A 22622-nucleotide genomic window follows, 5' to 3' on the forward strand; every position below is an offset into this window, starting at 1 on the left:
CCAACATCCTCCCCGAATACAGCACCCTTAAAAACCCAAGCCTGCCTCTCCTTGGGTGCGACTCCCCTGGCCCATCTTTCCGGAACCACAGGACCTCACCCAGGAGTTTCTCCCCCAGTAAATGCTTGGTTTATACCGGCCCTTTGTCCTGTGCCTCTTTCGGTATCTTCAAACATTACCCTCACTTCCTCTATTAACATTAGATCATACCCTTTTAGTTCACCGCATTTCTAAATGACTGTCCATGCTTTGTTAAACATAAACATAAGAATAGACAATTTCCCCTGGAGCTTTGAGTCTTCATTCTAAAGGCTTCTATGTCATGTAAAACTATGATCAAATAAATTTATATGCCTTTTCTCCTATTAATCTGCCTCTTGCCAGTAATTTTAGTAATTTTCAGTGAACCTTCAGAAGGCAAAGATCAAGTTTTCCTTCAGTCCTTACAATACTATAAACTGTGTGTTCAAACTTTGATAATTTTAGAGCATATTATTGTGCTGTTTAAAAACGATGTTTTGTCTGGGCATGGTGACTCATGTGTGTAATTTCAGCACTTTGGGAGGCCAAGGCAGGAGGATTGCTTGAGCCCAGGAGTGCAAGACCAGCTTAGGCAACATAAGGGGATCTCATCTCTACAAAAATCCAAAAAATTTCCTGGGTATGGTGGTGTCCACCTGTAGTTCCAGCTACTCAGGAGATTGAGGTGGAAGGATCTTCTGAGCCCAGAAGGTTGCAGCTGTGGTGAGCAAGGCTCATACCACTACACTCTAACCTAGGCAACAGTGTGAGACCCAGACTGGAAAAAAAAAAAGAGATTATTAGAAGACTTGAAAATTTCATAAAATTATTTACTATTAAGAAATGCTTACTCTGAATCCAAGGATTATGTTTTCCCTCAGAATACTTTAGACACTTTTATGGCTCTCAGAAAAGCATGAACCACGTGGGAGGGCCACTGCTAGGAAGGTGTGTGTGTTGGAGTTGAGGATGCTGGGAGTGGAACCTGACAGAGAATTCATTAGTCATTGACATGCAAATTGCCTTTTCAGAGTGGTAAATATTTGTATTCATTTGTTGAAGGAACATTAAATGAACACCCTACATTTCTTGCCATATAGCAGATACAGCTAAATGAATCCAGGCTTTCACTGTGTGCTTGGAGGCTTTGAGAAAATGATGGTGCTGCTGATAGTTGACCTGGAAACGATTTCCAGCTCTGTCATTGCCAGCATGCTGTTAGAGTCAGAGTTATATTTTACTCAGTGCTTCCTCGTTCACATCTCTAAGTTCCTCAGTCATTTAGGTCATATGTGTACATCAGTTCTTCTGGATAGCTTTTTGATTTAGGCACTGTTTAAATCTTATGATTGTTTACCAACGGTTTTTAGTTTACAGTTTTAGTTTTTTTTCATTATTAGAACTTTCTTCCAACTCTTTTAAATGTGGTTAATTTGGTGGTAGTAAGGGGGGCAGAATTAGTAAAGAAATAATAGGTTAATACATCATTTCAAATGATGTATGTTTGAGGTGAACAGTGGATTCTTTGGAATAAATTGCTGAAGTTTGTGATGTGTGTAATATTATGTGGACCTCTGTAGAAGAGGTTTAAATCATTAAAGTTCAGTTGAACTCTTCAGACATCTTTCTTTAAAAATGCTTTGTAGTTCATCCTTTTCCCTGAGCTAGGCAGGGCTTCCTAATGCTAAGAGTGAATTATAGAGGTTTAGAATGTGTGAATGATTTTTAGATGATCTGTCATATGAATGACCCATGCGCATAGTCTCTCCTGAATAATCAGGATTTGTACATGTTTGCCTCCATTTATTATTGCCTTTGTTTGAATTGAGACTTTGTTTTTTGTCACAAGAAAAATATTTTTCTTAAATGCTTACATCTTTTAAAGATGATGATGGGGAAAATAATAGTGATGGATTATTAAGCCAGTACAAATGGAATGAATGGATAATTTGTGAGCCTAATATTTTTGGAAAATTATAAAGCCACATATGCTAATTTTTTGAAATATGCACATTATGCTAGAATTTTTTTGTAGGAGGTAATTTGTTCTTAGCTTATTAATTTTCTCACCTAAAAATAAAAGCCATCATAGATGATTTTTAACGGGATGTTTTGAAATTCTTCAGTTGCTTGAGTTTAATTCTCTGTTTAATTGTCCCAATTGCTGCCTCCCAGTGCTCTGCACCCAGTCCCAGTGGGAGGAGGAATGTGAGGCCTGGATCCACACTTGGGGGAAAAGACTTAAAATGTTATCTTTGCCAGGGGTGCTTGAATTTAAGTTTTGGCTCTTTATTTATTTATTTATTTTTATTTTTAATTTGAAGCAGGATTTATTGAGAGGACAGAAAAGCTCCCACAGTGGGAAGGGACCCGAGGGGGTTGCCCAAGTTTTGGCTCTTTAATAGACTGAAAAGAATAACTCAGATTGTGGACTTTGGGACAATTCAGTGGGGCAGGCATGTAAGAGGAGGCAAATTTCCAGGGGCATTCAATTATACAAACCACCCAATGGCTATTTTTCTAAAACAAGCATTAGGCAATATTTATAAAACTAGCATCTTTTTAAAATTATGGACAAAATGTTTAGAGTTTTTATGGCTGCTGCTTCAGGTTAAAGGGGAAAAGCATTTTATTCTTCTTTAGTAGATAAAAAAATCAAATAAGAGGATATAACAGCTAATTACAGCTCATTCATAAGCAGTGCATTTAGTTTTGTTTCTGTGTTTCTTATCAATGACCTCATGTGGAGATGAAAAGCAATACGTAAACGATAAGAACTTCATTTGTGATGTAATCTAATATTTGGGAGACAAAGATCTGATATTAGTCATGCTCTCCCACCTTTTCCCCTTTTAAAATTATAACGGGCATGTTTGCCTAGATAAAAAAGAAAGTTTAATTAGTATTGATATCAGGATGTTAATTTTTTTAAAAAGGGAACGTATGGAATCCTTATTTGAAGATAGAAGCACATGCTGTGCTCAGTGGAGGCTAAAGCAGCCTGATGGACTTTCTCACTATTTAGGTGTAGAAATCTTGTTAACCCAGGACTGGCTCAGTGTGTTCAAATATATTTGGGGATTTTTTTCTTCTTCTTTAGGGTCAGTTCAACTTCATGGCGTCAAAAAAATGAATTTAAAGGCACAGTGGAAGTATATGCAAGCAGAGTCTGGGGTACGGTTTGTAGCAGTCACTGGGATGATTCTGATGCCTCGGTCACTGTCACCAGCAGTAGCTGGAGTGAATTAGTTCGCCCATTCCTGACCAACTCAGTCTGCTGGTATCTCAGAATGATGGGGGTCACCCATCATGGCTGTGGAAAGGTTGCATCCTTTTTTACTGTCGCTTTCCTCCATCTCAATTTTCACAGAAGGGCTATAAGGAAAGGGCCTCAAATGGAAGGAATGGATTTTCTCACATGCAAATATACCACATATTTCTATTCTCGCAAAACTAGAAGATGGGCAAATACTAAGTGAACAGAAGTTAAAAGCATCTTTGTCTTTGTCTTTAACAAAATACAAAGGCCTAGAAAGCAAATAACATGATTCTAAGAATTATAATTTCTCAGTAGTCCTCACAGCCTTAGGTTGCTGTCATTTGCTTTCAGTTTTCTGCTTTTAGCCACCCACACTTTCCGTTTTGTGTGTGTGTAAGGGGGGCGATGTTCTACCTGTGCTCTTAACCTTAATGTTAAGGGGTGATGTCCTGGGCCTTAGATTTCTGTGCTGAGGAGGTCCTGCGAGAGATGGTCAGCGTCCATCAGTCCTAGCAGTGTCTGGCCATCCTGGGCAGCTGTTGGCCTGGGAATTGGCTCCTCCATAACCCTAGCCACAGTCTTAAAAATAATTCAGTGAGTTGGGTGCGGTGGCTCATGCCTGTAATCCGGTACTTTGGGAGACTGAAGTGAGAGGATTGCTTGAGCCTAAGGGCTTGAGACCAACCTGGACAACTTGGCAAGATCTCGTCTCTACAATAAATCAAAAAATTAGCCGGCTGTGGTGGCGCGTACCTGTGGTTCTAGCTACTTGGAAGGTTGTGGTGGTAGGATAGCCTGAGCCCAGCAGGTTGAGGCTGTGGTGGCCGTGAGCATGCTACTGCACTCTAGCCTGGGTGACACAGTGAGACTCTGACTAAAAAATAAATAAATAACTCAGTGTATATTGACATTCATCAGTCTCCCATCTACATGGCTGGTGCCATAGAGTTTTACCAGGAGCAAAAGACTTCATTTTGGAACAAAACATTTTATTTTTATTATTTTTATTTATTCTTCTGTTTTTGTGTCTCATTTTTTTAAGTGTACTTACCATATGTTTTTCTTGTCCTTTATCATCGGAGAGATTTAAGAAAGCATGGAAAATATCTTGTTATTAAAAAAGCATGTCTGAAAGACTGAGCAAAAAAAGGCAAGCAATTTACAAATATTTTGGATTATAATCACTGAGTCATAGTATCTAATGTGATGACACAAGATGAAGAGGTATGACTTTAATTTGCCAGATTCTTCTGTCTTCCCACTGGGAAGGTGAGGAAATGAGTGTCTAGTAAAGGCAAACCTTGAAGACCTAAGTTTTGCTCAGACTTTCGAAGCTATCAGAGCAGTAAATAGGGTTAATGTATAAAGTTGAAATTAACTAATTATTTTTTAAAATGAGAGTTGGTATAAATCAGGATGAAAGGAGTAAGGCCAAAGCCTATAAAGTGCTATGGTGTTTGGAAATGTTAATTACTGATTTTATCACGAATATTTAGTCTGGCAAACAGTCATTGGCAGGTGAGCAGGTCACAGAGAATGTTGATTTGATGCCTTTTCCTTAAAAAAAAAAAAAAAAGAATTATGTAGAGACAGGGTTTCTTTATGTTGCCCAGGCTAGTATCCAACTTCTGGCCTCAAGTGATCCTTCTGCCTCTGCCTCCCAGAAGGCTGGGATTAAAGGTATAAGTCACTGCGCCTGGCCCTGATGCCTTTTCCTTTGAGGATCAGGAAATGTGACAAATTTATAGGCTGGTGTCAGTTTCTTCCTTTTGTATGTACCTACATGTGCTTTTATTACCCCTGTAAATCAAAAAGGAATACATTTCCCATGGAACACAAAGAAAATAAGAGCACTAGAGTGGAGATGTGAACTGTAATTTGGCTATGAGTCTTTGGTTGATGAAAGTACGTAACTATCATTCTGCAAACATAAACTTCAGATAAGTAGATTCAATTGCTTATGCTGCATTGTCTCTTAGTAGTCCATTAAAAAAAAAAACCAGCTTTATTGCAGTGAAGACACATTCATATTCTAGATATACCTAAATGTTTGCTGTTTACTTGATTGAAACTGCAGCATGGAGACAATTGTAGGGATTACCAGGTTAATCAGATAAGCATTTAATCTTTTTAAAATTTAATATCAGTTTGTACACATTCGAGGTTGCCTATAAAAATATGTGGATTGGGCTAAAATAGATGGGCTAAAAGTAGAGCCCATCTGCATGTTATTATTTTCATTTTTGCTTTTTTTAAATACTGTTCTGGTTTTAGGAAAGACATGCATGTTATTATTTGCCTAATCAGTTTCCAAGTCTTACTAGCAAATGCTATATACAGTATAAGGTTTTAAACATTATAAATGGACTGCCTCTCTTGATATTATTGTGCTTAATGTAGTAGTAATAATCATTTTGAAAATCCTAGCCTAATATTGGCATTGGAAAGAATCTTCAAGCTTCTAGACTTTTGACATGTTAGAAGTAAGAGTCTTAGAGGGATTTGCAGCTTGGGGTAAGTTTTAGCTGAGTCCAGACTGGAATCCAAGCCTCACTGGACCTCGTAACACACTTTTTGCACAGAGTCACCCAGACTCCCTTTTTATGTCTGCAGTACTTGGTCATTTTCTTCTAAATCAGTTCTGTATGTATGTAAAGGCACATTCAAATATTTATTCAAGGCTGATAAAAAGATTGCCATAGGTAAGCAACCCAAGTTCTGATCTGCTGTTTAACTTCCTTGAAACTTATGTAATCCAGTGTGTTTATTCTTGTTTCTATCTTTCTTTTCTTCTACATCCACCTTTATTGATTTTTTTCCATCTTAAAAAATTCAAATGCTTTGATAAAAAAACTTGCCTACATTTGATAAACCGAACACCGATCGTTGTACTTCCAGAGGGGAAGGAATAGCAAAACAAACCCTGTTTCAGGACTGGGCCTTATTCCCATTTATTGGAGCAATGTTCGTTGCCGAGGAGATGAAGAAAATATACTGCTTTGTGAAAAAGACATCTGGCAGGGTGGGGTGTGTCCTCAGAAAATGGCAGCTGCTATCACGTGTAGCTTTTCCCATGGTAAAAAAAAAAAAACAAAACAATTTGTTCTCTTGTCTTACTTTCATTGTGTTTTAAATATGAATCCACATGATAAAAATGTCTTAGTTAAATTCTCTCCTTAAAAAGCTTAGATACGTAAGTCTGAATTAAAATAGTCTGTCTTTAATATGTGTATGTCTAACAATTTGAATTTCATTTGATGTTCCAATAGTACCTCATTTTTAACACATTTTCTACTTTATATAATTTGCTTAGAGAAATACTCTATATGTAATATAGTGTATTATATACTGTATATGACACACTTCTTTTAGTAGCAGACAATCATGATTGAATTAAGATGGAAAATCATCTTGACATCTATTCTAAAATACAGCAACTACAACAAAATATTTTCAATTTGTGTAAAGTAATATCCTTATGGCATCAGTGTTCTCCTTGGGCTTGTGGATAGCACATTCCCTGAAAATGAATTGTTAGCTTAGATAAGGGCATCTTTCAAACTCGGTATACTAGGTATGTGGTGATTAGCAATAGGGTTTAAGGTCACAGTTATGTAGATGTTAACTACAGGAAGGAACAGCTGCCTTTTAAGATGTTGAATGGGTTTGCTGGGTAGCATGGTATTTTTTAATGTATGACCAAAACCTGAGGATACCATCCTGTTACAGAATTCTTTTTTGCATTTTCCTTGGATATAGCAACATGACCACACGTCCTAGGACCTGAAATGGTACCAGTAAGCCCAGGGCAGTGGTTTCTGTTTGAGTACAAGTGTCGGGGGAGAATAAAAAGCTCCCACCACAAAACACACAAAGACCCAGTGTAGAGTAATTCCTGTGAATTGACTGGAAGAACCAATGGAATACGATGCAGGTGTGTGCTGTGAGAGCTGCGCTTCTCTTTTGGGTGGGAGAGGTGTATGTTATTTTTGCTGTCTTGTAAGTTTTCTCTTTTCTTCTTTTGATTCTCTGCCTTTGGGCAATGCTACTCTGCCAGGCCCATGTTTGTATAATGCTGCTTCAATGGTAATGTGAATTGAGTCCAACAATACACTGCTTTTTGTAGATTGTTGGTTTTACTCTGTGTTCAATCTAATTGATAAAATGTTTAACATTTTCAAGTAGTGTAGTACAATTTTGAAAACAGTATTTATTTTTCTTTCTGGATATCTATTTAGTATTTTTTACTCCTTCCACCCTCTATAGTTATATAATTATGTTTATATTCTAGTTGTAAGGATAATTTATGGTCCTTACAACCATAATATAGTTTTATATATGGTTTTATGTAATAAACATCTATAAAATATAGGAACTATGATAAATTAGAAGTGAGAAAGAAAAAGGTTTCTCTTATGATAGATTAAAGGAGAATGTGAAATTGAATAGCTAAAATCAGCAAACATTGAGTCTGCCTTAAGGGACGGTGATTGATCTTTAATATGCATTCTTTAAGTTTGGAAATTACATTTAGTGTCTTGTCATCTAGTTCCTGTAGATTTTTCAACATTTACAAAGTAGAAGATTGTGTACAAGTATTGGATACATGAAATATCAGTAATCTAAATGCAAATATGTGAGGAGTTTTATATATCTATAACTTAAGTATGAGTCAATTGCTTTACTGAATTTTCTTTCAAATGTTTTTTGGGAGGCTGATGTTATTAACTAAATTTTGTCCTTGTGCTTTTTATGTATTTTATACTTTAACACTTATTTATCCAAACAGAGAGAAACATGTTTTAAAATAAAACACAACATAAAAAGATGAAAAAGTGGTATGCCATAGATTAAAATTATTTATGTTCTAGATAATTTTAAATATACTCTTAAAAAATTTTGGTTTTTTACTTTCTTCAACTTTACCACATGGGGGAAATATATTAACTTAAGAAATGAATACTTTTTTTCTATATTTTCCAAACCTTTTAAAGGGAAGATAAACATCATAATGTGTGAAAATTATAAGCATATTACCATCATTCAGCTGTGTATATTAAATCTATCATTATCCTTTTACAAATTATAAGTGCTAGCCAACTTATGTAAGTAAACCATATTATAAATATCAGAATGCATGTATATGCAAATATACACTAATCTGAATCTCTGTTACAAAACTCATGTATGACATTTGAATGTGTCTATCCAAATGCCTTCATTGGCAGCCACTTACACTGTGGAGAACTAAAAGCATATTTCATATGGATACATGATTAACATTTGACAAAAAGTTCAACTAGAATTCCTAATAGGGACTCAGCCAGTTATTTCACTTTTACCATATTACATCCATTATCGCAGTAAATTTATACTGCCTTACTGTGTCCAAATACGTTCAACTTTGCTTCTGTGCTTTTGTTCATGCTGTTCAAGTAGCCTGAACATGCTACTTTCATCTCTGACTTTCGAAATCCCATCCTTTTTGGCCCTCTTCGGAAACCAACCTTTTGGCTGAGTGCAGTGATTATGCCTGTAATCCCAGGACTTTGGGATGCTGAGGCAGAAAGATTGCTTGCGCCCAGGAGTTTGAGACCATGCTGGGCAGCAGAGATCTCGTCTCTACAAAAAAAGTTTAAAAAATTAGCCAGGTGTGGTGGCACCACCTGGTAGTCTCGGTGACTCTGGAGGCTGAGGTTGAAGGATTGCCTGAGCCCAGAAGGTCAAGGTTGCAGTGAGTCTTGAGCATGCCACTGCACTACAGCCTGGGCCACAGAGTGAAATTCCAACTCAAAAAAAAAAAAGAAAAGAAAAAGAAACTAGCTTTTTCACGGGAGAGTCACTAATGCTGATTATCTCCAACTGTGAGTAAGCGTCCTTGTTTCTGCCCCAGGTTTTCTTACTCTTCTCTTGTTTATATATCATTAACAATACTCATTTTGTCTATATCCTCATGCAGTGCACTTCTTGAGGGCATGGTCTGTCCGGTGCCCCTTCGAATGCCCTGCAGCACAGATTCCCCCACCTTGCACACTGCGCATGTGTGTTAAGCAGAGTTGAATGCATGGATGTTGCTCATTACTTTTCTTTGAAGTATTCTTTCTAGGTTTGTAGCATCCCATGCCAGTACAGTCAACAGATATTTATTACATGTCTTGTATGTACTAGGTACCTGAAATACTCAGGTGAAAAGGAAAGGCAGTATCTCTGTCCTCATTTTAGTGTAGAGGAAGAAAACAATGGACATGTAAACAAGAAATCAGTGACAATTTTAGATAAAAGTAAATACTTTGAGGAAGACAAAGTTAGATAATGAGGTAGGAAGTGCCTTAAGGTATTGATTTAGTCAGGGAAGGCTTCTAAAGAAAGGGACATTTCAGAGTTGACCACTGAGTGATGAGAGGAAGGCAGCCATTTGAAGATCTGTGGGGACATTATTCCAAGCAGAAGAAACAGCAGGGTAAACACCCTGAGGTGGAGACCAACTTGGAGTGTTGGGGCGGGGGATAGAAGGGAGAGGGCATTGTAGACAGAGAAGTTCATGGACAAGGGGTAGACCAGGGCATTGTAGACTATGGGACTGTAACCACTTTTGGTAGTTCTTAACAGAGGAGATCAATATGAACTTATTCATGCCCAAATGAATTTTCAGTATTGTTTTTTGAAGGTACTGACCATGATGTCCACTAACTTGTTATAATGAGTTAGATGTTAACTTTGCCTTTGTTTTACAAATATAAGAAATTCTGTACTGGAAACAGGTATGTTATAGACATATGTGCCATTAATAATTACATGTTGGTAATGTTCAAGTTACTGTAAATTAAAAAAATCAATGTCACCGCTATAAGACTATAAAAATCAAATATGTTTCTAGTAATCTGCAGCTTTTAAGTGTGTCTTTTCTGGTTTCTGAGGTTGTGGAAAAGTGAATTTAGGCTATTTCCTCTTATGCATGTAATTCCATTTAGAGTATCTTAATTGGTCAGGATTACAGTAGTATATATTAGCTATGCATGTGTATGTCCATATCACTAGTGTGGCTTAATAAATATCTAATTAAATAATGGTTGAGAAGGACAAAAACAGAATATACCTAACCTTACAAATCAATATAAAAACACAGGTTTAATTTGATGTTACTTTTGCCTGGCACAGGCCTAGTGTTCCCCGTCATTCGCCTTGCTGGTGGGAGCAGTGTACGTGAAGGTCGGGTGGAGCTCTATCACGCCGGCCAGTGGGGGACCGTCTGCGATGACCAGTGGGATGATGCAGATGCAGAAGTGATCTGCAGGCAGCTGGGCCTCAGGTTTGTTTTTACTGCTCTTGTTTCGCTGTGTTTAAATGTTTGAATTTATTATTTCCATACCCAAAGGCAGGTGCTGTTTGTTTAAGTTGCACATTTTCCCGCACAAATGGAAAAAGCCACTTTTGATCTTTGTATGAGGCTGTACTTCCTGAAGAGCACTTATGTGTACTCTGTAGGTCTGTCTAATCTGCTTGTGTCTGAGTTAAGTTGATTTTAGGTCACTAGGAATCTAAGCTTTTACGACTTTTCACTAGTAGCTTGTGTATTATTCCCAGGCAATGACCAGCACTGTCAACTGTAGTTAATTAATCAAAGTAATATCATGAAACACTAGTTATTAGCTTGTAAGTCAAGTTTAACTCCTCATCCCCAAATATTGTCTAAACTTTTGAACTTCACTTCCTTATTTGTTAGGTATGTGCTTAGAACAAAGGATGTTTATTAATGTACAAAGGAAATAATTCCCATGTAGAGTTGGAAAGGAAGCTTATGCAATAAAGACAGCAATCTACAGATTGATATTCTGTGTTACCTCAGTTGTGATTATTCCGGAATATTATGTTATTTCAAGTCTTTGAACCCATCTATTTAGTGATTCTGAACATTGGTATAACAAGCCTAAAAGTTTCTTTAAAATTGTATTACAGAGTAATAGTTAATATTCTACTTCAAATTTTAAAAAAATATTTTATTTACCACTATCTCATCTGAAAGTATTTAGCTTTCAGGAGGGCCCTGATGGAGAGGCCTCTTGAGATCAAATCTTCTCAGTACACTTATCATTTTGTTCTGTTAACCATAACCCTGGCCACTGGAGCATGGTTTTTGAATCTTGAACCACTTATATTCAAATTTTGTTGCAATTTTTTCATAATTGGCCCCTCTCTTTTTCAAAACTATGTTTATATTGAAGTATTTTAAAATAAAAGCAGATATTTAAACAATTTATGTGTATTTACTTCAGTATGCATCTCTTAAAAATAAGAACAATAAGGCGGGGCTTGGTGGCTCATGCCTATAATCCCAGCACTTTGGGAGGCCGAGGTGAGAGAATTGCCTAAACCTAGGAGTTCAAGGGAGGCCGAGGTGAGAGAATTGCCTAAACCTAGGAGTTCAAGACCAGCCTGGGCAACATGGAGAGACCTTGTCTCTATGATAAATCAAAAAATTAGCTGAGCATGGTGCTGCATGCCTATAGTCCTAGCTACTTGGAAGACTGAGGAGGTTCTCCTGAGCCCAGCTTGTTGAGACTGTGGTAGCTGTGATTGTGCCACTGCACTTAGCCTGTGAGAGAGTGAGACTCCAACTCGGAAAAAAAAAAAAGGAACAATGTTTACATAGCCAACTTATTATGATCAACACTAATATGATTGGTAATCATGCTACATATTGTCTAATACTTCCTCATATTCAAATTTTCACAGTTGCCCCCAACAATGTCCTTAGCAGATGGTTTATCTGAAGCAGAATTTAGTCCAGGACAATTGTAGTTCTGAGAATATCCCATCTTTTGAATCTGTCTCATTTATTTCTGTTGGTGCCATTTATTTTACTCCTCTAGTTCTTATAATTCCTAAAATTAGAGTTCAAGTCCAAAGACTTGATTAGATCAGACCAAACATTTTGGCTAGAAGTCATCACAGGTGATGTTTTCTCATCTTGCATCTCATCAGGAGTCACAGAATAGCTCTGGTGTTCCCCACAGGTAAGGCTAAAACTGAGCACTGGGCTAACATGACATCAGGCTGATCCTTCACTGTAAAGTGACATTTTCCCCCATAGCTGATTCTAGGATCTAACTCATACATGGGACAGGAACAAGCTTGGCAAATCCTGTGTCAACAGATTTTACCATAATTACAGGTGTTGTTTCTTGCTATGGTCATTTTCTTTGCACTGGCCAGGATTAAGACCACTCTTTTGTTTTTGGAAAAAACTGTAATTAATAGTTACATTTTTCAGACTAGACATTTTAAGTGTTCTGACTGGGTATCAATTTCAAGACCAAGTTTCTTAAAGTTTCCAGGTCTTGCTGTTGGAGTCAGTGTAGCAGAAGATTATGAACATGAGATCTGGTCTCAGAACAACCTGGATTTGAATCTACTTTTGGAGTTGAGAATAGCTACAGAACATCTTAGTCATAGTTTTGTCATCTATAACATATTTCCTAATTTATAGGGTTTTGTGTCTACAGAGCAGTTAGTAAACATAGTAAGTATAATATACACTGGTTATCAAGCCAGTCTAATTTGCTTCTATGGATGTTATTAAGCATTAAAAAATGTTATTAAGCATTCAAAGTAAACGGAGTAGTGAGATAATCAAACATTATTCTTCTATTCAGAAATTCTGTTTAGTTAGGCTGTATCTATGATATTTATGTACTTAAAACACTCGAATGTGTTTATAAGTATGTTCACTGGGCTATCAATAATGTGTTTAGGGATATGCTAATTGGTTTTCATGAAAGTTACTAAGAAACCTGTCTTTGTCTTTGCCAAAAATATTAAGAACTTTAGAATATAATAATAGCATATTTAATATTATCAGTTACAGGAAAGATTATTCTAAGTTTAAGCTATAAGGCATTTTTGTTATTACTAACATATTTCTGTGGGGAAAAGGCAAGCTTTTGTTGCTTAGAAAATTTAAATGACACACTGAATAGTAGTTACATTTGTAGTTATCAAAGTGATTCTAACAATGTTGTATTATAGAGTTCTTCCTTGAAAGGCAAAGATTTGTTTAAACTTAAATATAAACAGTTATTAAACAAAAGCCATGTTGACCACAATAGTCAATTACACAGAAATAATGTAGAGATAGAATCACAAGGAAGACCACATGAATGTTGAACACATACATGGGTTAAATAAAATGTTAACATCTTTCATAAGCACTAGCTCGTTGCTATTTTTTACATGAGAGGATTTGTGTTTGGAGAAGTAATTAAAAGGAAAAGTATCTCCAACACACAAGGCAGCAAATATCTTCCACAAACTCTTGTAACAACTACCAATTCAGCTTTGTAGAGATTTGTTTTTATTATAAGTACTCTGATGCTGTGAGCTGATATTGTTCATTTGCCTTTCTTGCACTTGATTTTGTAGTAGTTCTCTCAAAAGTTTGCATTAAAGCAATATTCTACAACTCTTCCTCCTGTATGATTTGTTTTGCTCATTTAAAGGCTAAGTACTTTCAGATGAGATAGTTTTTTTAATGGCACATGGTTGATAGCAGACAGCATAATTGTTGATTGTCTCAATTTATGATTCATTCTTAAGCAAATTTCATCTCAGTCTTATTTGCTTTGTTGAATTCCCAGAGGGAAACTACATCATGCTTCCCTGGAGTAGTGGTTATAATTTCTTTGTGAGATGCTGTTTTTGTTGACCCCTCATCTTTTAATGGTGTCTGTATATTTTGGTAGCTGGCAAGCTTATGAAATACAAAAGGAATTACTGTGTTTAAGATACTTAAATTTGATTTACCCAGAACTTGGAGAAAGATGAGGAGCAGGAAAGGAGGTAGCCAGATGTTAGAAAATTAGATAACTTGAGAATGCATATGTACCCAGTGAAGTGTCAGGTGAAGACATTTTAATTAGATTTCCTTTTTTTCTGTGCTTCACATTAAAAGCATTTCTCATGTCTTTCAAAACTCAAAAGCATAGCTTTATATTGTGACATCATAGTTTACTGTGTGTCATAATTTCCATAGGAATTTTTAAATTCTGAATATTTTTTACCCCTTAAGTTTTTTGTTTGCTATAAAATGATCATATAGAACAATATTATTGAGTAGTCAGAATAAAAATTCTTCTGGTATTAATTGCTCTTAAAAAATTTTTTCTTGCTTTTTTATTTTAATGTTCATTCAATTTTTAGAAATGTTATATAAACTTTATAATAAAGAGACCTAGAATTATTGAGCAGGAAAGAGACCTTATCTAACAGATAAGAAAGTTAGACCTACTGAAATTACTCAATGCACCTGAAGTAACACGGTTAGTGGAAGGCAGATTCGTGAGGTATATAGCTCTCAATTTAGAATTTTTTAAAATGTTACACTATTTGTAAAATGCCATATGTTAATAAGAGCAAGTACAAATATAGGGCTAAAAAATAGGGAAGTTAAAAGAAAAATTCAATTTTTAGAAGAAAATTACACTGAACATACTTTAGATGAACTGTGTTTTAGGTGCCATAGGCCATCAGTTGAAAATATCCCTGAAAGACATCAAGCACCTTCTCAGACCACAGTGGAATAAAACCAGAAATTAACTCCAAGAACTCATGAAACCAAACAGAAACATAGAGTTAAGCAATCTGTTTCTGAATGATTTTTGGGTCAATAGAGAAATCAAAATGGAAATTTAAAAACTCCTCAAAATGAATGAAAACAACAGAACAAGTTATTACAACCTCTGGAACACAGCCAAAACTGTGTTTGGAAGGAAATTTATAGCACTTAATGCTTATATTAATAAGATAGAAAGATCACATATTGACAATGTAACATCACACCTCAAGGAACTATAAAAACATAAACAAATGAAGCCCAAAGCTAGCAGAAGAAAAGAAATAGCAAAGATCAGAGCAGAACTAAAAGAAATTGAAATAAAAAAACAATACTAAGGATCAATAAAACAAAAAGTCTGTTCTTTGAAAAGCTAAACAAAATTGATAGACCACTAGTTAGATTAATTAAGAAATGAAGTGAGAAGATTCAAATCAGCTCAACCAGAAATGAAAATGGAGACATTATAACTGATATGATAGAAATACAAAATATCATCTGAGATTATTATGAACACCTCTACACAAACAAACCAGGCAATCTAGAGGAAATGGATAAATTCTTGCAAGCATATAAACTCCCAACCTTGAATCAGGAAGAGATAGAAACCCTGAACAGATCAAGAATGAGTAGAGAGCCGGGCTTGGTGGCTCAGCCTGTAATCCCGCGCTTTGGGAGGCTGAGGTGAGTGGATTGCCTGAGCCCTCAGGTTCAAGACCCGCCTGGGCAACTTGGCGAGATCTCATCTCTACAATAAATCAAAAAAATAGCTGGGCATGGTAGCGCACACCTGTAGTTCCAGCTACTGGAAGGCTGAGGTGGAAGGATCACCAGAGCCCAGCAGGTCAAGGCTGTGGTGGCTGGGAGCGGCCTCTGCACTCCAGTCTGGGTGACAGAGTGAGACTCCAACTCAAAAAAAAAAAAAAAAGAATGAGTAGAGAGATTGAAACAGTAATTAAAAGTTTCCCAACAATAAACAGTCCAGGATCTGATGGACTCACAGCCAAATTCTACTAGACTTTCAAAGAACTGGTCCCAATTTTACTGAAGCTATTCCACAAGACCGAAGAAGAGGGAATTTTCCCTAACTCATTCTACAAAGCCTGTGTCACCGTGACACCAAAGTCAGAAAAAACATGACAAGAAAAGAAAACTACAGCCCAATATCCCTGATGAATATAGATGTGCCAATCTTCAGAAAAATATTAGCAAACAAAATTCAACAGCACATTAAAAAAAATCCACCACAACCAAGTGGGTTTTATCTCAGGGATACAAGGATGACTCAACATAAGCAGGTCGATAAATGTGAGCCACCACACAAACAGAATTAAAAACAAAAATTATTAATAAAATTCAGCAAGATGAAAACCTTCATGATGAAAACCTTCAGCAAGATAGGCATAGGGAGAGCATTCCTCAAAATAATAAAAGCCATATACTACAAACCCACAGCTAATGTCATTCTGAGTGGAGAAAAGTTGAACACATTCCCCATCTGAACTGGAACAAAACAAGGATGCCCACTTTCACCACTTCTATTCAATGATGTACTGTAAATCTTAGCCAGAGCAATCAGGCAAGAGAAAGAAAGAAAGGATATCCAAATTGGAAAATAAGAAATCAAACCATCTCTATATGCCAGCAATATGATCATATATGTAAAGAATCCTAAAGATTCCTTCAAGACTCCTGGACTGATAAATGGATTTGGTAAAGTTTCGGCTTACAAAATCAACACACACAAATCAGGAGCACTGCTATACACAAGTAGCAACCAAATCAAGAACTCAATTCCATTTACGATAGCAACCAAAAGCTAAAATACCTACGAATATATTTAACCAAGGAGGCAAAAGATCTCTACAAGTAGAACTACAAAATTCTGATGAAAGAAATTGTAGAGGACACAAACAAATGAGGAAACATCCTATGCTTATGGATCTGAAACATCAGCTTTTTTTTTTTTTTTTTTTTGCGTCATGGTCTCACTCTGTCACCCAGGTTGATCACAGCTCACCACAGTCTCGAGCTCCTAAAGTTGGGTGATCCACCCAAGTAGCTGGAACTAAAAGTGTGTGCCACCATACCTGGCTAACTTTTTGATTTCTTGTAGATACAGGCTCTTGCTATATTGCCCAGGCTGGTCTTGATCTCCTGGCTTCAAGCAATACTCCCACCTCACCCTTTCAAAGTGTTGGGATTATAGGGATGAGACCCACACCCATCCAACATTGTTAAAATGACCATATTGGCTGGGTGAGGTAGCTAAGCCTAGAATCCCAGCACTTTGGGGAGGCTGAGGCAAGAGGGGTTAGAGACCAGCCTGGGCAACTTGGTGAGACCTCATCTCTACAATAAATCACAAAAACCATTTAGCCAGGCATGGTGGTGTGCCTCTGTAGTTCCAGCTACTTGGAAGACTAAGGCAGAAGGATCACCTAAACCCAACAGGTCCAGGCTGTGGTGGCCGTGAGCATGCCACTGCACTCCAGACTGGGCGACAGAGTGAGACTCCAACTCAAAACAAACAAACAAACAAATGACCATATTACTCAAAGTAATCTACAGATTTAACACAATCCCTATCAAACTACCAACATCAGTTTTCACAGAATTAGAAAAAACTATCCTGAAGTTCATATAGAACCAAAATAGAGTCAGAATAGTCAAAGCAATCCTAAGCAAATATAGCAAAGCTGGAGGCATCACATTACCTGACTTCAAATTATACTCAAGGCTGTAATTATCAAAACAGTGTGGTACTGGTACAAGAGCAGACACATGGACCACTGAAACAAAATAGAAAATCCAGGAATAAACCCAAATAACTAAAATCAACTTATCTTTGACAAAGAAGTAAAAAACATATACTGGGAAAAGGACATCCTATTTACCAGGAGGTGTTGGGAAAATTGAATAGCTATGTGGAGAAAAATGAAGCTTTATCCCTGTCTCTCACCATATAAAAAATTAACTTAATATGGATTAAAGACTTAAATGTCAGACCTGAAACCATTAAAGTTCTAGGAAATATTCTTCTGGACATTGGCCTAGACAAATAGTTTATACCTAAAACACCCAAAGCAAATGCAAAAAAAAACAAAAATAAATAAGTGGGACTTAATTAAACTAAGAAACTTCTTCATAGCAAAACAAATAGTTAACAGAGCAAATAGGCAGCCTGCAGAGCAAGAGACACTATTCGCAATCTATGCAGCTGACAAAGGACTAATATCCAGAATCTACAAAGAACTCAAATAACTCAGCAAGAAAAAAGCAAATGACCCCAATAAAAAAGTGGCAAATGACATGAGCAGACATCTCTCAAAAGAAGTGTACAAATGGCCACATGCATGAAAAAATGCTTAACATCACTAATCATCAGGAAATGCAAATGAAAACCACAATGAGATGCCACCTTACACCAGTCAAAATGGCCATTATTAAAACCATCGAAAAACATGCTGGCTCAGATACAGTGAAAACGTAAAGCTCATAAACACTGTTGGTGGGAGTTCAAATTAGTATAACCTCTATGGAAATCGGTATGGAGATTTCTTAAAGCCCAGACTTCTTTGCCATTATACAATGCAACCATGTAACCAAAAACTATTTGTACCCTTTAAGGCTATTGAAATAAAAGAAAAGAAGTAAAAAGTAAAAAAGAAAAAAGAAAATATCCCCAAAAGCTGTAAGAATGCTCAGTGTTTCAGAGTCTATTCTGTAATCAGACAAATTTTGCCATCTAATAGTGGTGTAATGTTGGGCAAATTGTGAGCCTAACTTGTGAGCCTCAGTTTCCTTCTTTATAAATTGGGTATAATAATATCATGGAGTTGTAGGGAGGATTAAATGAGTTCATACATGTAAGAGCATAGTTAAGTCAGTACATGGCGTACAGTAAGCATTTCATACATATCAAACATCATTCTTAGAGATGGAGGGGATTGTTTTCCAGAGAGAACTCTAGAATATTGGTCATTAAAAATGAAATTTTTCATCCATAGGTTACAAGTGTCACAAGCTGATATTTGCAGTTAAAGAACTAATCTTTTTTTTTTTTTTTTTGAGTTGGAGTCTCACTCTATCACCCAGACTGGAGTGCAGTGGCCACTCCCAGCCACCGCAGCCTCGACCTGCTGGGCTCCAGCGATCATTCTGCCTCAGCCTCTCAGGTAGCTGGAACTACAGGCGCGCGCTACCACGCCTCGCTAATTTTTGATTTGTTGTAGAGATGAGGTCTCGCCAAGTTGCCCAGGAGGGTCTCGAACCCGCGTGCTCAGGCAATCCACTCACCTCAGCCTCCCAAAGGCGCGGGATTACAGGCTGAGCCACCGAGCCCGGCTAGAACTAATCTTTTATAAATTAATAAATAATTATTTGCACAATAGAATGGCCTACCTCTATTCTGTCTGTCTCAAAGTAGCAGCTAAATCCAGAGAATGAGTTAGATGAACTGTTTATTTGGCTTCCTCCTTCGGGGAAACAAACCCCAAAGCAAAAATTTTATATTAAGTACAGTTTGATTAGCTAAACAAGGTTAAGAATATTTTGAATACAATTAGAACTAGAATCAATTCAGTAAGTGTTTGTTGGGGATTGCTGTTATGTAGGACAAATATCTTTACACAGAAAATAGTAACTCAATGTATTAAATCAGAGCACCCCCACTCCATGGATTTATTCACAGATGGCCAGGGGGTGAAAAACTAGGCAACACTGGGACTTTTGTCATGGATGAAATGCCGGGCTAGTGCGGAAGTAATTTCTGTAACGAAAGGACAGAGAACACACAGCTTTATCAAATTCACATAGCATTTACTTTAACAGCTCACGAGTTTTGTATTGCTTTCCTCAGTACTGTAATTGATGACTTTGAGAGCGGAGTCACCAATTTCTCTGGTATTCTTTTGAAAACCAGCACAGTCCAAGGTACCAGGAAATGTTAATGACTAGCTGAAGAAATATGTGCATGTGTAAATATTATTTTCTTCATTTAATAAGCTCAAAAATTACCTAGAAAACCTAGTTTCTGTAACATCATTGTTTCCTGGTTAATTTTGTTGTTATTGTTGTCCTCAAGTTTATTCCATTAGTTTCTTCTGATTAATTAAACTTTTTGTTCATTAAAATTATCTTATTAAACAATGAAAAAGACAGAAATGTATAAGGAAGAAAATAAAATTCAAATGTTGTTTTAGGAGTGGATTTTAACATAGATAACTTTCCCAGAGCCTACTCTCCCATTCTGTCTGTGTTCCTTAAAGAAGGAATTAAAAGGCAGTTAACCAGGGCTTTTGCTTTTTTCTGGAAATTTGTCACATAATCACTAACAAAATTGAAACATAATATATTTCAGTACCCTTTTCCAGCCTATCACAGTCACTCTCAGGTTTTGTTTTAGGTTTTGTTTGTTACTTTTATGGGGGATAAAAAAGCTTTTAGTCTTTACCTTTTAGCAAATGATATTAGTCTTTTAAATCTTCAAAAATGTGATAGGCAAGAATGCATTATTATTGTTTTAATAGAGCTTGAGTATCTTAGTACATGGTTAGTAACCATGAATATATTTTTTCTTCTATGACTAGTGGTTCCTCTCCATTGCCCTATTTTTTTTATAATCAATATCTTTTATTATGATGTTGTGGGGTACAGATAAGGGTTAGGTAGACAAGTACATTTCGTTCAGGCACCCTTGTTGATAAGAGGTGTTTCCCCATCCCCAGACAGATATTTACTACCGTTAATCCCCCCCATAGTTTCCCACTACTGTCAGTCATTTTTTTATAGTATTACATTGGATGTTCAAGGTCCACTATATGAGTGAGAACATGTGATACTCGGATCTTTGTTTCTGTGAGAGGTCACTCAGTATTATAGACTCCAGTTCCATCCAGGTTGCTGCGAAATTCATGATTTTGTTCTTTTTTATGGCTGCGTAGTATTCCATTGTGTATATGTACCACATTTTTAAAATCTAGTCCTCTTTTAATGGGCAGCATGGTTGCTTCCAGGTTCTTGCTATTGTGAACAATGCTGCGATAAACATACATGTGCAGGTATCTTTTTAATAGAGTGATTTGAGTTCTTCAGGATATATTCCCAGTAGGGGGATTGTGGGGTCATATGGGAGGTTGATATTTAGAGCTTTTAGGAATTGCCACACTGCTTTCCACAGAGGTTGCACTAGTTTACACTCCCACCAACATTGTAGAAGTGTTCCCTTTTCACCACACCCTCTCCAGCAGCTGTTATTTTTTGAGTTGTTGATAATTGCCATTCTGACTGGAGTTAGGTGGTATCTCAGAGTTAGGTGGTATCTCAGGTTTTGATTTGCATCTCCCTGATGATTAGTGAAGTTGAACATTATGTGTCTGTTGGCTGCTCGGATGTCTTCCTTTGAGAAGTGTCTGTTCATATCTTTTGCCCATTTTTTAATGGTGTTGTTTGTTTTTTTCTTTTCAGCATGTTTGAGTTCCTTGTAGATCCAAGATGTTAAGCCTTTGTCAGACCTGGTGTTGGCAAATACTTTTTCCCAGTCTGTAGGCTGTCTCCCTGCTCTCTTGATGGTTTCTTTGGCTTTGCAGAAGCTTGTCAGTTTAATAAGGTCCCACTTGTCTATCTTCTCTCTTATGACCTGTGGGTTTCGAGTTTTGTTCGGGAATTGGATGCCAGTTCCGATTTCCATGAGGGTATGTCCTTCATTTTCTAAGGTTCATATGGTTTGACGTTTTACAGTTAGGTCTCTGATCCATTTGGAGTTAATTTTTGTGTATGGGGATAGATAGGGGTCCTGTCTCAATCTTCTGCGTGTGGTCAGCCAGTTTTCTCAGCACCATTTACAGAATAGGTTCTCCTCTCCCCAGTGGTTTTTGGTAGAGGCTTTGTCAAAGATGAGTTGGTTGAGAAATTGAGGTTTCCTTCTGGAATCTCAATTCTATTCCATTGGTCTATATGCCTGTTCCTGTACCAATACCAAGCTGTTTTCATCATTGTTGCTTTATAGTAAAGTTTGAAGTCTGGTAATGTGATTTTTTTTCTTTTTTGCTGAGGATTGTTCTGGCTAGTCTTGGTCGTTTGCGTTTCCATATGAATTCCTGTGTTGTTTTTTCTAGGTCTGAGAAGAATGTTGCTGGTAATTTGATGGGTATTGCATTGAATTTGTAGATTGCCTTAGGTAAGATGGACATCTTCACAATGTTGATTCTTCCAATCCATGAGCATGAGATATTTTTTCACTTGTTGTGTCATCTTTGATTTCTTTGAGCAGTGGTTTGTAGTTTTCATTGTAAAGGTCTTTCACATCTCTGATTAGGAAGATGCCAGGGTATTTCAATTTGTTTGTGGCTATTGTGAATGGAGTTGTGTTTTTTATTTGGGTTTCTGTTTGTTTATTATTGGTGTAAAGAAATGCGATTGTCTTTTGTACATTTATTTTGTATCCTCAGACTTTGCCAAAGGCCTTTATCAGTGTAAGGAGGTTTTTGACAAATTCTCTTGGGTTTTCAAGGTACACAATCATATCATCTGCAAAGAGAGCTAACTTGACTTCCTCTTTTCCTATTTGGATACCCCTGATTGCCTTCTCTTCTCTGATTGCTTGAGCCAGGACTTCCAATACTGTGTTGAACAGGAGGGGTGAGAGTGGGCATCCTTGTCTTCTTCCAGTTTTCAGGGGAAATGGTTCCAATTTTTGTCCATTTAGGAGTATGCTGGCTGTGGGTTTCTCGT

At 36.8% G+C, this 22622-nt stretch overlaps 1 protein-coding gene across 1 annotated transcript in view; it reads left to right on the plus strand.

The window, feature by feature from the left end:
• PRSS12 (protease, serine 12) overlaps positions 1 to 10589 on the plus strand; it is a gene marked incomplete at its 3' end in the record, with an annotated part of 25710 nt that extends 15121 nt beyond the window's left edge. Inside the window, exons 2-4 of the mRNA XM_008067362.1 lie at positions 3122 to 3261; positions 6179 to 6356; positions 10439 to 10589. Of these exons, the coding sequence (XP_008065553.1) occupies positions 3122 to 3261; positions 6179 to 6356; positions 10439 to 10589 (469 nt within the window). The remainder of the gene's footprint in view (positions 1 to 3121; positions 3262 to 6178; positions 6357 to 10438) is intronic.
• Positions 10590 to 22622: the final 12033 nt, after the last annotated feature.

Source organism: Carlito syrichta, unplaced genomic scaffold (genome assembly GCF_000164805.1).
Source record: "Carlito syrichta isolate Samal-C Ts95f unplaced genomic scaffold, Tarsius_syrichta-2.0.1 Scaffold309486, whole genome shotgun sequence".
In the NCBI taxonomy this organism is placed as follows: Eukaryota; Metazoa; Chordata; class Mammalia; order Primates; family Tarsiidae; genus Carlito; species Carlito syrichta.